Here is a 15,949-nt window from a genome sequence, read left to right as displayed (position 1 = left end):
TATATAGCACTATAAATTTACTCAGCACTGAACATACAATCAGTTTTGTGAGTCTTTCTCAGCTCTGTTTATACCAAGAGTTGTTGTTGTTGTTGTTTAGTGTGCCGCCGAGCGCAAAATGGATAGAAACAAAACTGTGCCTTTTGCGAACTGAGCAAGTGCCATTGCAAAATGGGAAAGAAGCTATATCTTATGGGTCCACATCCAAAACTGGGGTTGTTTAACATTTGAAACATTGAACTATGATGTTGGAGAGTTCATTTTGAGTGTTTGTGCATCCAATGGCAAGCTCAAAAGGAATTTATTTATGGTCATTTGGGGACGAAGGCGCATTGAGTCAACTGCTCTTCATGTGCTTCGAGTCATAAGGCAAGAAGGAAGAGCGGATAACATTTATCAGCTGTAAGCACAATTCTCTCGCCTTCTTTACTTTAGCAAAACTCAACATTTTTGCAAAATGCAATCCTCAATCTATTTCGGGTCTTTTTTCCTGTATTCTGCATTCTGCCCACACAGTTGTTTTGCAAGGAAAACCTATGACAGGGTTGTCGTCGGGTGGCCTTCTCTAAAGACAGAAACTAAAATAAAATGGATGCCATTACACTTTTGACTCTTTCCTTGTGGATTTAGCATTTATTTGGAAGAACTGTTTTGTTCTTCTAAGGCCAGTGCAGAATAGAAGTCTGTGGTGTCAATGCGAATCGTTTGTAAAACTGCGTTGCATTTTATGTGTGCGTTGGTTTTTATTATTGTATTGCCGTATGGTATTTTATTGTGTTTGTAAGCCACCTCGATCCTGCATGGTTTATTGTTGTTGTTGTTATTGTTGTTGTTGTTATTATTATTATTATGCTTGGTTAAGCGGGGACACATCTCCCATGGACATCTAGAGAAAAGTGGACATGTGCTTGGGTTGTGTTTTCGGTTGGACTGGATGGCCCTTGGGGTCTCTTCCAATTCCAATGAATTTATTACATGAGAGGAAATCAGCCAAATGCAGAAATGGGATTTAAATCTGGGAAAATCCTGCAAAAGTGCACAGAAAGTTTCAAAATTGCACCGCTTTTTTACTTTTAGGAAAATGCCCAAAGTAAAAAGTGGCACGATTTTGCCCATTTTCTGTATGGGTTAATGTCACATTGATGCGCTGATGGCCAATGCCCTCGATGTGTCTGAAAACCATCCTGCTTTTGTGGGATTTCCCTGGGATTTCTTCACAGGATTTGGGCACTTGGCCGGCCGTGTGATAAACTCCTAGGATTTGATGGTTTGATGGCATGGGTTTCAGGGAGTCTGTGGTCCAGAGATGATGTGTCCATGTGGCCCTCTCCTGAAACATTCCTCTCTTCTCTTCTAGATTTTACAGGATCCTCCGGGGAAGAAAAGGCAGAAGAAGTCATTGGGGCTCTGGGGGAGTCGGTCACTTTCCAGATGGAGATCCCTGGACCATTTACAACAATTACCTGGCTGAAAATTCAGAGAAATGGTGTTCCAACAGCTGTTGCCGTTTTGAAGCCACAGGAAAACTGTGCAACCACCATACTCCTCCCAAACTTGGAAGGGCGGCTGAACGTCTCCAGAGACTGCAAGGGGCTACAAGTCAAAAACCTGAACCAAGATGACTCCGGAACATACCAAGCCCAAATACAACTAGATGGTCAGGAAGAACCATTACTTTTGTTCTTTGATCTTCGTGTGTATAGTGAGTACTTCAGCCATTGCATAATGTCTGGGTCTCTCTTTCACTTTCCTCCCAAAAGGGCATCAGATTTTTAAAAATCTCCCAAATGGCTTGGTTTTGTCCCCATCAGTACTCTTACCCCTTTCTTTGCTTCCATCCCAGTTTCAATTTTTTTGGGGGGGTGGGAGAATCTTATTCCTGCAGGGATGAGATTTCTGGCCCCGGGTCAGGCATGGCACCACACTTCTTTTGCATCCCTTCCTTTGGCTGCTGAATCTGAGAAGAAGAGCCTTGCATTTTAATAACCATCATCTTTTAGACACTGGAACAGACATGGTTCAGGGAGGAAAGAGAAATAATAACAATAACAATAATAATGCTCCCACTTCCTTTGTTTATACAGTGGGCCCTTGGTATTTGCCAGGGTTTGGTTCCAGGGCCCTCTGTGGATCACAAAATCCATGGATGCTCAAGTCCCACTAAATATAATGGCAAAACAAAAGGGTGTCCCGTATATAAAATGGCAAAATCTAGGTTTGCTATTTGGAATTTATACTTTTTTGGGAATATTTTCAAGCCATGGATGCATGAATCCGTGGATAAGAAAAATCCATGTATAAGGAGGACCAACTGTAGTTTTATAGTTGTATTACTGTATATATAACAGTTTTGGATGGAACAGAAGCAACTATTCAATTCCACACTACTATCCAAAACATTTCCCCCAAGCCATAGAGGAAGACATTTGTATCACCATGGGATTTGTAGTGCAAGCTCAAAGACTTACAGTTGGTTGTCGCACCGGAGCTCTCTGACACCAAAGGCTTTTGGTGTTGGATCCCATCCCGCATTGTCTTTCTGTTGCAGAGCATTTGTCGGAGTCCAACCTGAGCATCCATTGTAAAGGGATTGGGAATGGCACTTGGCGGCTGAACTGCTCTGCAGAGCCATGGGAAGACGGCACAAATTTTGTCATGACCTCAAGCAGCCAGAGGGAAGTTCATGGAAGATCCTTTGACATCCAGCAGGACTTAGAGGAGAGCAACCTGAACATCACTTGCGCCGCCAAGAACCCTGTGAGCACAGCATCCAGGACAGAGTCCTTGAAGGAAATTTGTGGTAAGTTTCCCTCTCCTTAAAGAAATAAAAGTCGTACAGAACTCCATTTTGCCCATTTAGAGATTCTAGATCAGTTACTTAGCTAAGGAGTTAAGTAACTGATCTAGTTACTTAACTGGGGCTGATTTCAGCATTAAAGAGAGATTAAAGTGCATTTAAAGCTTCCCACAAACGAAGTGGAAATGGAGAGTAATGGCACAAATGATTATCACAGGCAGGTGCACACATAAAGTGATCTTGGAAATGCATGGTCACTGAAATCCCAAAAGTAAAAAAGATGCACATTAATGCTTCTTTGGGACCGCTTTAATGGGGGGTTTGTGCGATGTCATGTGAAACCATTATGCACAATGATGCAGTTTTTCTGGGATGTTCACGGGATAAACTCCCGATCTCCTTCGTGGGATAAACTCCCACATCGGCAGCCACAGCAGCGCATTGCAGCCAAGGGTTCGCTGCGCCCATAGATGACTGTTATTTTAAGTAAGCGAAAACTGAACCCTTTGGGCCTGATCTCTTTCTTTCCGATCTGCTTCCCTGTCTTTCCTTTCTGCACCGAAGCTGAGCATCCAGCGCCAGGATCCACAAAGGGACCGACTTCGCAAAACGGTGAGCTTTATCACACCGGAGATGTCTTTTCAAAAGACTTTGGAGCCTTTTAGTGGCAACCTTTGAAGCCTTGTGTCCCAGAGGGGTCTCATATATACATATACCATGGAAGACCACCAAACGCCTGGAAGACTCTTGCGGACGCCGCTGCAGGTTTTGCATCTCACTTTGGATGAAACAGAAACAACTATCTACTTGCGCACTCCTCGCCAAAACATTTTCCCCAAAGCAATGGGGGAAGACATTCGTATTACCATGGGATTTGTAGTACAAGTTCAAGGACTTGTAGTTGGTTGCCACGCCGGAGCTCTCCAACACTGAAGGCTAAACATCCCACAAGATCCCAAATCCTAGCATTTCATAGCATACCCCAATGGTCCCCAAACTACGCCCTTTAAGAGAGTTTGGACTTCAGTGTCCAGAAAGTCTCAGTCATGTTGGTCAATAGTCTGGGATTCTGGGAGATGGAGTCCAAAATTCCCTTAAAGGGCACAGTTTGGGGACCATTGGTCTAGACCAAAGCAATATCAAACTACAATGCAGATTAAACCGTTCAGGTGTGTCCATGCTGCAGAAATAAAGCAGTTTGACACCGCTTTGACTCCTGTGCCTCCATCCTGAAATTTTGTAGTTCGTCAAGGCACCAAAGCTCTCTCGAATCCCTCGCCAAACTACAAATCCCATTGTGGCACAGGATGGTGCCAAAAACATCTTTGTTCCTGCATTGTTTTAAAAGAGCAACGGATTCCATAAAATGGGGGCCAAACTGCGCAATTCCTACGGTGCAGACGCACCCCTCGAAGTGAGGCATCTTTTTGGAGGAAGGAGGAAATTGGGAAATTGCAAAGGAGGGTCGCTATAACTCCCTTCCGAGTTGGTAGCAAATTCCTGGATCTTTTGCATCTCGAAAAGTCTTCCTAAGAAGGGAAATCCATTATGGAAGGAGGCAAAAGATAATCTACAGCTGCCTTCTTTCTGTTTGGAGGCTGATAACAAGCGTCTGGTCCTTTGGCTTCAAGGCTTTTCTCCAAACCAGTCATTTTGCTTCTGCCTTTTCTTTATGCACCCTTCCATTTAAAAAAGATGTTTTTTCTCCATAGGCAAGATGGAAAAGCAAGGTTAGTTTCTTAGCCATGAGACAGAAAACCAACATACGCTCTTCCAATAGTTTTGGGATAGAGAATGCAAAGATAAGAGCAGAAGAAGCTATAAAGGACAGCTCTCCTTTAGAGCGTCTTCTGCTCTTATCTCCGATCGGGGGATTGCAGATAAGAAGGCATTTTAATATATGCAAACTTTATGCAAGAACAGAATACTATTTCATGGGAAGGAAATGTGTTGAAAGTCACACTTGGGCTGAGCAAACATGCGGAGAATTGAATTGCACTTTGTGCAATTTTAGCTTCGAATTGCCTAATTTGGTACAAAATTTATGCTGGCTCCACCCACTTCTGCCATTGGCCACGCCCCTTGTCCTTAGCTGGGATGCATAGATAATGATGCATGGGGGCCTCCAAAATTGGAGCCTCCTCGGCCATGGATTTTAAGGGATACCTCACTTCTAGGGTTGCATCTACATGGTGGAAATAATGCAGCATGACCCCACTTTAAGTGCTGCAGCTCAGTCCTATGGCATCCTGGGGTTTTGTCATATTGCAAGGGTGCCCAAAAGTGCGCCAAAACTACAAATCCCAGGATCATGTAGGATGCAAGTATAGTCGCACCCTTGGCTAGCTTAAGTTGGTTTGGTGCAGTTCATACTCACTTTTCTTCATGTGCATGGTTCCCCCCGACTGGTTTTGCACATCTTCCCTTCGATTTCATGCGCATGGTTCCCCCCAACAAGTTTTGCAAGGGTTGCAAAGCGTTCCTGAAAGAAGCCACATCCTGTACAATGGGGCCTTTTACTGGCAAACGTGTCAGAGACCTTCCCATAGATCGAGTTTTGAGGCTGCAAGAGGTGCAAGAACCAAACTATGCATCCCAGGACTCCAAAGGATGCAGCTGCAGCAATTCATGTGCAATTAAAGCACCATAACTGTGTAGAAGAGGACTCTCTGATCTTGGCTGGGTTTCCTTCTGGGGGCCATATATATATATATAGCTCTGGTCCTCAAAATTTGGGATGTTAGATAGTATAAGGTGGTCTTGCCACCTGTTTAAAAGGCAAATTCGTAGCATCACCAGATCTTAGCGCCAGAAAGGTTCCCAAGGGCCATATAGTCCAACCCTTTGCAATAGAGAATTGCACAACGAAAGCACCCCTGAAAGATGCCCCGTTTTCCGACTTGGGTTCAAAGTTGCACCACGAACTTGACCAGAGGTTTGGACATGGCAAGGAAGTGCGCAGAAAGACGCGCCATCTTTAGCCAAAAAAGAAAGAAGCCTCAATGGAGGATAGGTGAGACTCTGCAAGTGGTCAGGGATGAAGGAGAAGCAAAAGATGAATTGGTCCATGTTTGAGGATAACCAAAACGGACCCCGAACTTTGGAACCAACTTCTTTGGGAGCTTTGCAGCTTTGCATGAGAAAAGCTGATGTGGCTCTTAAGCCAGTCTCTTTTCTCTCTTTCTGCTCTTGTTTTCACAGCATGGGTTTAAACCGCCATAAATGAAACCAAAAGGCCGAAAAGCCACGATTTCGCTCCTTGTTCCTCGTTCGTTTCAGAGGTCTGAGAGCACCGACTTCTGGTTTTCTTTTTTGCCAAGCAAAGAGTTTGCGATGTTTACAAGTTTGTCCAAGACACTGCTTTCTTTTGCCCCGGGGACATCCTCGTTCCAAGTTTTGGGAAAGGCGTTCGATGCCTTAAATGCGCAGAGGAGCCTTGTTCTGAAAAAAAGTTGGCACCCTTGTGGAAAAAGTCCTATCGCTCACATGGGGCTTTTGAGGACAAGGGTTGTTGGCCGCCATCCAAAGGGCTTGGGAACTATGAACCCATATTTTGAAAACATCTCCAGCTTTTTCCTTGCAAAAACGAAACCACTGCAATTTGAAAAAGTATCTTTATCTGTTGTTGTGTGCAGAGGAATTCGCATCCAAAACCATAAGCTTAAGGCTCTTGAAGCGAATAATTCAACTCTGTAGTAGTTACATTATATTATTATTATTATTATTATTATTATTATTATTATTATTATTATTGCTATTTAATAATAATTTATTTTATTATTTTATTATATTAACTGCACATTCCTGCCTCTTTGCAAGACCTCCAACGTCTTCTTGCAGCTCAGGTCTAGCATTGCTTTTTGGAAGGACATTTAAATCTGTTATTCCTTTAATTTTTGCATATATTAATATTATTAGTAGTATTATTTAATAATAGTTTTTATTATTTTATTATATTGACTGTGCATTCATGCGCAAGACATCACCTGTCACCTCACAGGTATAGCAGTGTATTTCTAGAACAGCGGCAATTTGTCGCAGGCGTGGCAAGGAGCATGCGTTTTCATTAAACGTTGCACCACGCGAGTCACTAGGAATGCGGCGACCCCCGGGATCCGCACTCGAACCCTCTCTTTCGCAATCCTAGGATTAAACCCGACTAACCCAGACGTCTTCTTGCTCTTTTTCAGACAACCATTCACCACCGTCTTCATTGGGAGTGATTGTCGGTGTCATTGTGGTGTTGTCGATTGTCGCCTGTGCCGCGGCCCTTTTTTGCTGGAAGAAAAGGAAAGGTAGAATGCACCTAAAATCACAGAGTGTGCCATTGTTCAAAAGGACAAACACAGATGCGCATTTGTGGTGCATCTTATTTTCCTGGAGATTTGCACTGTTTTATGCGCCGCCCGTAAAAGTCCCGAATGTTATCTCCTTTGTGCATGAAATATATGCAAAGTAGCACATTTTAATTTATCTCCGAAATAGAAAGATCAGAGAGAGCAGGAAAAGATGCCTATCTCTGCTCACTTCCGCCGTTTCACTTTGTTTTCTTCTTCTCCGCAGGTGACTCCATGCAGCCGCTGGATTCGGCAGGTAAACGACATTTTAAATTTCCGCCGCACACTTTTGCCGTTTACACTTCCCCGCCGAAACATGGCGAGCGGTTTGCAAAAAGGAAAGAAAGAAAGATTCTGCAGACAAGGGCATTGCATTTAGAAACCGAGGGGTGCGTCCGCATTGCAGATTTGAAACAATTTGGCACTGCTTTAACCGCCACGACTCTGTCCTCCTAAACCCTCGCTATTTGTAGGAGTTTATCACATGAAGGAGATCAGGAGTTGATCCTGGAAAAATCACGTCATTACGCGTAAGGATTTCGCACAGCGTTAAAGCGGTCCCAAAGAAGCACCAATGCGCATCTTTTTACTTTGGGGATTTCGGCGACAATGCATTTCCAATATCACTTTATTGGCACAACTGTGTGATAGCCTTTTGTGCAATCACTCTCCATTTCCGCTTCGTTTGCGGGATGCGCTTTAAATCTCACTATATTAATGTCGAAATCCACCCGGCGTGATAAACCCCGTCGGTTTTGGCGAGTCTCAAAATGCGCAGTTTGGGAGACAATGCGGTTGTGTGGATAATGTAGTGCTCAGACTCAGAAAACTACAAATCCCACGATTTGGGGGTGTCTTAGGTTGGATTGCATGACCTCTGGGGTTCCTTCCAATTTGAGGGTTTTAGGACCCTTTTAGGAAACTTTTGGAGCAGCGCTTCTGGATTTGGAAGACCCCAGACTCTATTCAATGAGTTGTAATGCAATGCAGTGGGACTCTAACATGTTGAAACATCAGCGAATGGTGCATTTAGGTTAAAAACTATGTCTCCCAATTGCTTGGCAGGTGAGGCTACAGACACTCAAGCATCCTGAGAGCGACCCTGCGCCTCTTCTTCTTCCTCCTCCTCCTCCGGTGCCTTCTCCTATTTTTCATCTCGCTTCCCATTTGTTCTTCTGAGTTTCATCTTCAGTTCCACCTTGTTGCATGTCTTTCTGGGGCCAGATGTAATGCACAGTGGGACACACATGCACACAAATACACAAATACACTCATCCCTCCATATTTGCGGCTTTGATATTTGCGGATTAGAATATTCACAGATTTGATTAATATGTTCTCTCTAGGAATCTCTAGGTCCTCCGGTGCAACTCTGTGGTCAGCTTTAACTCAAAGTGGCCCTGAAAGACCTAGAGATTATTCCTAGAGAGGACACTCTACTAGGCCTTTGTAGCTCCTCCAGTGAAACTCTGTGGTCAACTTTAACCAAAGGTGGCACTGAAAGACCTAGAGATTCCTAGAGAGGACACTCTACTAGGCCTCTGTAGTGAAACTCTATGGTCAACTTTAACTAAAAGTCACACTGAAAGGCCTAGCAATTCCTAGAGAGGACAGTCTACTAGCCCTTTGTCGCTCCTCCAGTGAAACTCTATGGTCAACTTTAACTAAAAGTCATACTGAAAGGCCTGGAGATTCCTAGAGAGGATACTCTACTAGGCCTTTGTAGCTCCTCCGGTGAAACTCTATGGTCAGTATCTGTCAGACATTGACTATAGAGTTGCCCTGGAGGACCTAGAGATTGCTAGGGAGGGGTCCTCTCTCAGGCCTGAAAACATGGCGATTTTGTTATTTGTGGTTTTGCCATATTCACGGCAGTCTTGCGCCCCTAACCCTAGCAAATACGGAGGGACAAGTGTACACACACAAATAGGAGTGTTTCTGCCTTTTTGTATGTTTTACAGGACTTAGGTCCAAAACACACTGCAGAAATCATTGGGTTTGAGACCGCTTTAACTGCCTTGGCTCAATGTAGTTTATCACACTGGGGCTGAAAGCGCATTTAAAGCAAAAAAGGGCAAGCAATTGCACAAATGATTATCACACACAGTTGCGCGAATGAAGCAATGGCAGAAACGCGTTGTCACTGAAAGTAAAAAGATGCGCGTCGATGCTTCTTTGTGACTACTTTAATGGCGGGTTTTGTGTGATGTTGTGTGAAATTGTTGTGCACAATTGCGCTGTTTCTTCGGGATATTCATGGGATATACACTCCCAATGAGAATATGCTTATACATATATTTATATCTTATACATATTATAATATATGTATAACATATACACACACACACACATGTATAGATACAGTAGATTCATATTATATATGCATATATGTAGAGAAACCATTGAGCTTTCTCTGTTGGAGAGCTCTGGTTCTACCATGAATGACAGTTCCCAGGATTCCATAGCACTGATCCAGGGCAGTTAAAGCAGCCACAAAGTGGTCCATTTCTGCAATATATATTATAATAGTAATAATAATGATAACTCTTTCTAGGCTTCCCATAGATCTGCCAACGCCAGGATTCCTTGTGTTTTGTTTCTGACAGTTCGAAACCGTCTTACCTCTATAAGTGTGTTTACAACCTGGTTTGTGTTTGTGTGTATTTTATATGAGCGATGTGAAATCCTTGCCTTGTGTTTTGTAATTGTGGGTGTTAATTTTTTTTATACAAAGGTACAATAAATACTGTATATATATATATATATATATTTGGATGAAATTGCAAAGCTTGCGGATGGACTTGTTTCTGCTTGCCTTTTGCAACCACTTTTCTATTCTTCTCCTCTGCATTTTGCATGGATTTTGAAATCAAGCTTTAATTCCGATCAAACGCATTCAGTTGAATCGAATCCAAAATCATCAATACCAGCCGATAATCCCACAATGCGCATGGGAGAGATGTGCACCGTCCAGATGCATGCAGATAATAATAAATAAAAAGAGGGGATTTGTCTTTTGGAAAAGAGACTTTTCCTTCAATTCATCCGGATTGTGAATCCAAAGAGGCTTATTTTGAGAAGGGTTGCCGGACTTTAGATTTCAAGTCTTGGAGGGAAGATGGGGCAGAGGATGTTCTTTGCTCCTCTTTCTCCAGAAAGACTCATAGGTTTTAATGGCGCATGAATCACGGTGAGAAGGGAATGGCTGGATGGGACTGAAGCCCATTCAGTTAACATCCATGATTTCTCTTTGCAGACTCCAGAGGATGCAACACAATTTATGCCCGGGTTGGAGATGTGGTGGAGGTGAGTTGTGCCAAACACATTGGAGGGATTATCTTAACAAAGAAACCATGCATCAAACATGGAAACACCTTTATCTTTCCCTTGAAACCCACCATAAAAGCCGTCCATCCAGAGCAGTGGAGGTCCTTGGTGACGGCAAGCAGTGCGCTCAAGGATGGCATGTCCAGCCCCATCTTGCCAGCGAGTGACACTCATCCCCATTACAAGACAATAATGCAAGGACCATTCTTACTTGCACATATCTTATGACATGATGACCGACCAGATGTTGACCACATCTATGTAAAGTTACCTCTTCTGGAAGCCAGAATCCAATGCCGAACATTTCTGGTACTCATGGTTTCACTTACTAGCATCCAAATAAATAGGGTCCCTTTTGCCATCTGGAGGTCCTCCATCACGCCTCGGTGGACGCTGACCATAGCATTGGGCTGGAGGACCTCCAGTTGCTTGTCCAAGCATTTGGAGGTCCTCCAGCCTGACTCAATGGAGGCTGACCATAGAATCACACTGGAAGACCTAGAGAGAACATTTCTAGGTCTTCTAGTGTGACTCTATGGTATACTTGGGTCGGATATTGACCATAGAATCGCACTGAAGGACCTAGAGATGCCTAGAAAGAGCATTTCTATAGGGATTTCTAGGTCTTCTAGTGTGACTCTATGGTATACTTGGACTGAACATTGACCATAGAATTGCACTGGAGGGCTAGAAATGCCCAGAGAGAACATTTCTATAGGGATTTCTAGGTCTTCTAGTATGACTGTATGGTAGGCTTGGGTCGGACATTGAGCCGCAAACACACATACCCCGGAAGAGCTCATATTTTGCAAAGGGTTTACACATCTCCAGAGGGTAATAAAAGGAGAACCCATGCAAGCGCTCATGCATGCGCACAAAAAGCCCCTTGCCGACGTTTAGGTGTCATGCCCCACCTGCCTTGATATGCAAAGGCAAAAGAGTGGAAACTACTATGGGAGGCGTTGTCCTCTGAAACCTTTCATGGTTGAGCGAGGGGAGAGGTGTGAACCCCATCACAAGCGCACCGTTTACAAAAATAACCCCAAATATGTACTTCTTCCTTCTCTGATTTTATTGAATTGCTCTTTGTTGTTGAGCACTTTACTCATACCTTGCAAAGGAAGCGCTTTGAAGCTTTCTGAGAATGACACAACCGTGCCATCTTTGAGTAACCAGATTCCCAGAAACACCCCCAGAGTCTCTTTAACCATGCGCCGTTCTTGCCCATGCTTTAGTTTGAACTTTTAGAGGGGTCTTCCAAAAGCAACTTGGAGGAGCGGCTTGAAAGTTTGCACTAAAACCCAGAGCAGATTCAAACACACAGAAAGAGCATCTCTATGCATGAAGGAGCATCTCCACTTTGCTGGAGTGGAAAGATCTGTGTGGTTTTGAAGCATAAAATGTCATGCGCATAAGATTAGCGAAGCGTCATTTCCCCCGAGATGCTGCATTGGTGGCTAGAAAAGAGGAGACTTGTCTCCAAGATGGTCTTTATTTTAATATGTTATGATTTTTATAGAGAGATATATATTTTATGTGTTGTCCTTTGGAAGAGTAACTTGGATGGTGAAGCTGGAGATTTAAATTGGTGTTATACTCCCATTGCTTTTTGGGATCTATAGCTCAGTGCCACCATGTTGCGGGGTCAGTATCATTGCACCACCATGTTGTGATGTCCATAGCACTGTGCCAATGCATTGTGGTGACCATAGCACTGTGCCAATACAATTTGGTGTCTGTAACACAGTGCCACCATGCCATGTGGTCCACATCATTGCGCCACTGTGTTGCGGGGTCCGTACCTCAGTGCTACCATGGTGTGATGCCCGTACCTCAGTGCCAATGCGTTGTGGTGACCATAGCACTGTGCCACCACATTGTTCTGTCTGTAATACAGTGCCACCATGTTGTGTGGTATGTATCATTGTACTGCCATGTTGTGTTCTCAGTTGCAAACCTATGGCATGGGTGCCAGAGGGGGCACACAGAACTCTCTCTGTGGACATGCGCACCATTGCCCCAGAACAGAGTTTGCCAGAGTTAGTCCCTAGAAAGCCAGAGGAATGTGGCACTTTGCTATAAATAAGTGGGTTTTGGGTTGCAGTTTGCGCACTCAGTCTCTAAAAGGTTTGCCATGGGTGGTTCTGTTGCGCAAATGCCCAAACACAGTGGCACTACGCAACTGACCCTACATTGCAGTGTGACAATGAATAGGAGTCTTGTTTGCCCCCAAGTCGATCTGAAAGGGTGACAAAAGCCCATGAATATTGTGGTTTTCTTTTCTCTCTCTCATAAGGAGCGGGATTCACATCACGGTCAGCGGGGAATGCAAGCGGCGCAGGGGAAGCCCAAAATGGCGCAGACCATCTATACCACCGTGGACCACGCCTGCAAACCGGTAAGAAGCCAAAACAGAGATATTGAGGCCAGAAAACCCGGGGACTTTCTGCAAAGCTTCCTGTGGAAACTTTGCACCATCGGTTCAGAGATTATTATCTATCAGAACATGAAATCTTGTTATTAGAAGATAAAAAGATTTGGGGTCTTTTGCATGAGTCATTTGCCCTAGAGATGCGATGAATTTGGTGGCCATCTTCAAGCCACAAAATGGCACCTTTGGAGACTTGAGCACAATTGTGCATTGTGCATTGAGATGCATGTGCAAAAAAGGCCTGCAAATTGATCTTGGGAGCTAAACTGGGTCAGCCCTGGTTAGTCCTTGGATGGGAGACCCCTGGGAACTCTATATTTCCAAGGAAGGTACTGGCAATACCAATCCTTAGAAAATCGTAAGACATTTATGGGGTTGCCATAAGTCATATATGCACACAAGTTCACCCCTCTCCATCTTCTTCCGCAGCCGCCTTTGCAGAATCCAATTGCATCCTATATAGCCTTTGAAATGAATGACCTTTTCCTTTTCAACCCAATGGGGGAATCATGGCTTATCATGGCTTCCTTTCCCAGAATCCTTTGCAAACGGATGATGAGAAGATGCAGAAAGGGAGACGGAGGGCTGCAGAGCCGAAAGAGAAGACCATCTACTCGGAGATCGCCACCAGCGCACCGGAGGCATGTGGCGTTCGCACATTTCTTAGCAGACTAAAGTGGTTACATGGATAAGTTGACTCAAGTGTTTTTGGGGTCCCTGTTTTGACCCTAAATTTCTTAGACATGAGTCTATGCATTAAGTGTGTTTGCTTCTTTTGGCAGGAAGAGGACCAAAGCCTCAAGACGGTCTATGAAACGGTGAAGAACCCAAAGCCTCCCAAAGAGCAAGAGTACAATAGGATCATCTAGAAAGACCCCGGACCCCAAAAGATGGAGGGGGCCATAGGAAAGGCCCCTTTTGGCCTCATGGGAGCATTCGTCGGCTCCTTCCACCAAAGGAAAGGACTTTGCCTATCTGTGGAGGGTAAAAAGATCCGATACGAAGAAGGCAGGAGTTTGGGCACCTAGGACCCTAATGCTGGAAGGGGACCCCAAAGGTCATCCAGTCCAGCCCCATTTCAGCCATGCAGGAATTCACAATCCATGCACTCCCAGCCATCCGTGTCCTATATATGCCACGCCAAAAGCGAGCGCCAACGCAGAAGAAATCTTATAGTGTTGTGAAACCTCAATGTATTTCAGAGAATCATAGAATCGTAGAGTTGGAAGAGACCGCAAGGGCCCTGATCCAGTCCAACCCCTTTATTCTGCCATGCAGGAAATCCCAATCAAAGCATCCCTGACAGGTGGCCATGCAACCTCTGTCTGAAGACCTCCAAGGAAGGAGACTCCACTACACTCCGAGGAAGGAGAGTGTTCCACTGTCTAACAGCCCTTACTCTTAGGAAGTTCCTCCTAATGTTGAGCTGGAATCTCTTTCCCTGGAGCTTGCATCCATTGCTCCATTGGGTCCTATTCTCTGGAGCAGCAGAAAACAAGCTTGCTCCCTCCTCACTATGACATCCCTTCAAATATTTAAACAGGGCTCTCATATCACCTCTTTCGGGCGGATTGTCTGCCCGGTTCTTCCTTTTCCTGCTCCTGGAGGGTCCCTTCCATCTCTACTCTGTGGGTTGCCAATGCTTTCCCAGCATGCTCCGATTGGTCATAAATGAGGTGTTTGTGTGGCAATAAATCTCACACACGCAACAGTGCAAACTATTGTCCAACAAGAGAGGTCTTTCCCAACAATCCTGCGCTGCAAAATGAATGCGGTTTGCGACTGCGCTTTAACTGTCATGATGCCGTCGCATGAAACCCTGGCGTTTGTTGCGGCACCAAAGCTCTCCAATGGAGAAGACATCAATGCGCCAAACTGCAAACCCCAGATTTCCTTACCATTCAGCCATGATAATTGCACAAAAACCTTCCAGTATTATTTCCTATGAAAAACCCCTTTTTCCCCAGCATTAATCCTAATGTTTTTCTACTCTATTCTAAGGTGCTGAGTTCAAAATGTACATATATTAGTTTATGAGACAATCGGAGATTTTGCCAGCGAGGTTGTTTTATTGTTACGTTAAGATGCACCTAATAAAAATATTTCCCAATAAATTGAAAATAAAAGCAAAAAGTGTATTGATCTCCTATATTGACCGCCTATATTAACCCTCTATATTGATCCCCATGTTCACCCTGTATATTGATCTCCTATATGGCCCCCCTACATTAATCTTCTACATTGACTCCCCTATATTGATGCTCCCCTACATTTCCCCTCCTATATTGGCCCCTATATTATATTATTATATTGACCCGCACCCTATATTGACCCCTATATGCTTAGAGATTGCTCTTTGAGGTTAAGGTTGCTTTTCGTTTAATAGGAACATTGTCTTTCTGTTCTTTCACAACTGCCTTTTGGCATTTCGACAGAAGGTTCCTTAGACTAAAAGAGGAACCTGAAACAGGAAGGTTTGTCTCAAATTCTTTTTCAAAGACTTGGAGCCATAAATTCCAGACCGGGGGAAAAAACTGATGCACAAAAATCCACCATGCGCCGGTGGCTCTGGATGGCATTCGCCCTTTTTCCGCTGCCAGGTGAGTCAGAAGCAGCTTTGCAAAGAGGGTTTTCCATAAAGCCTTCCAGCAAACAATCCTTCCATGGGGCCGAGAAAGAGCAGGCGGCGCATGGCGGCGCATGGGGAGCCGCCACGCAAGTGAGCGTGTGATGCAAAAATGGACTTTATTTTTATAGCATGGGGAAGCTTAACATAGAACGGGGATTTTTGTTTCAATCGGGGTCATGAAAATACAAACATCAGAACGGAAGTAGAGCCCAATGGATAGAGAAGGATGGCCGCTGGGACTTCTAGTTTCCATTCCCAGCTTCTGAGCATTAGATGGAAAAAGGAAGTGTCCAGAAAAGTATCTTGGGCCACATTCCCATTTACAAATAAATTGGTTTGCGATCTGGATCGATGGATCGATTCGACAGCGGAGTGTAAATATTCCAATTGAATATATTTTATTAAATATTAAAATTAATGATAATAAT

The 15,949-nt window shown here is 44.2% G+C and overlaps 2 protein-coding genes across 4 annotated transcripts in view; both read left to right on the top strand.

Moving 5' to 3' along the window:
- Positions 1–14,216, top strand: part of LOC121916324 (SLAM family member 9-like) — a 16,174-nt gene extending 1,958 nt beyond the window's left edge. The window contains exons 2-10 of one of the 3 annotated variants that reach the window (XM_042441287.1): positions 1,358–1,702; positions 2,549–2,800; positions 3,362–3,409; positions 6,988–7,092; positions 7,361–7,390; positions 10,391–10,440; positions 12,758–12,859; positions 13,322–13,533; positions 13,675–14,216. In XM_042441287.1, coding sequence (XP_042297221.1) covers positions 1,358–1,702; positions 2,549–2,800; positions 3,362–3,409; positions 6,988–7,092; positions 7,361–7,390; positions 10,391–10,440; positions 12,758–12,859; positions 13,322–13,533; positions 13,675–13,714 — 1,184 coding nt within the window. In that variant the 3' untranslated portion in view covers positions 13,715–14,216. The remainder of the gene's footprint in view (positions 1–1,357; positions 1,703–2,548; positions 2,801–3,361; positions 3,410–6,987; positions 7,093–7,360; positions 7,391–10,390; positions 10,441–12,757; positions 12,860–13,321; positions 13,534–13,674) is intronic. The other 2 variants (XM_042441289.1, XM_042441288.1) reach the window with 2 other exon arrangements.
- Positions 14,217–15,337: 1,121 nt separating this feature from the next.
- LOC121915773 overlaps positions 15,338–15,949 on the top strand; it is a 14,056-nt gene continuing 13,444 nt past the window's right edge. Inside the window, exon 1 of the mRNA XM_042440284.1 lies at positions 15,338–15,492. Coding sequence (XP_042296218.1) covers positions 15,447–15,492 — 46 coding nt within the window. The 5' untranslated portion in view covers positions 15,338–15,446. The remainder of the gene's footprint in view (positions 15,493–15,949) is intronic.

Source organism: Sceloporus undulatus, chromosome 9 (assembly GCF_019175285.1).
Source record: "Sceloporus undulatus isolate JIND9_A2432 ecotype Alabama chromosome 9, SceUnd_v1.1, whole genome shotgun sequence".
NCBI lineage: Eukaryota > Metazoa > Chordata > Lepidosauria > Squamata > Phrynosomatidae > Sceloporus > Sceloporus undulatus.
Note: the sequence above shows the minus strand (reverse complement) of the source record. Positions and strands in the feature narration are given on the sequence as shown.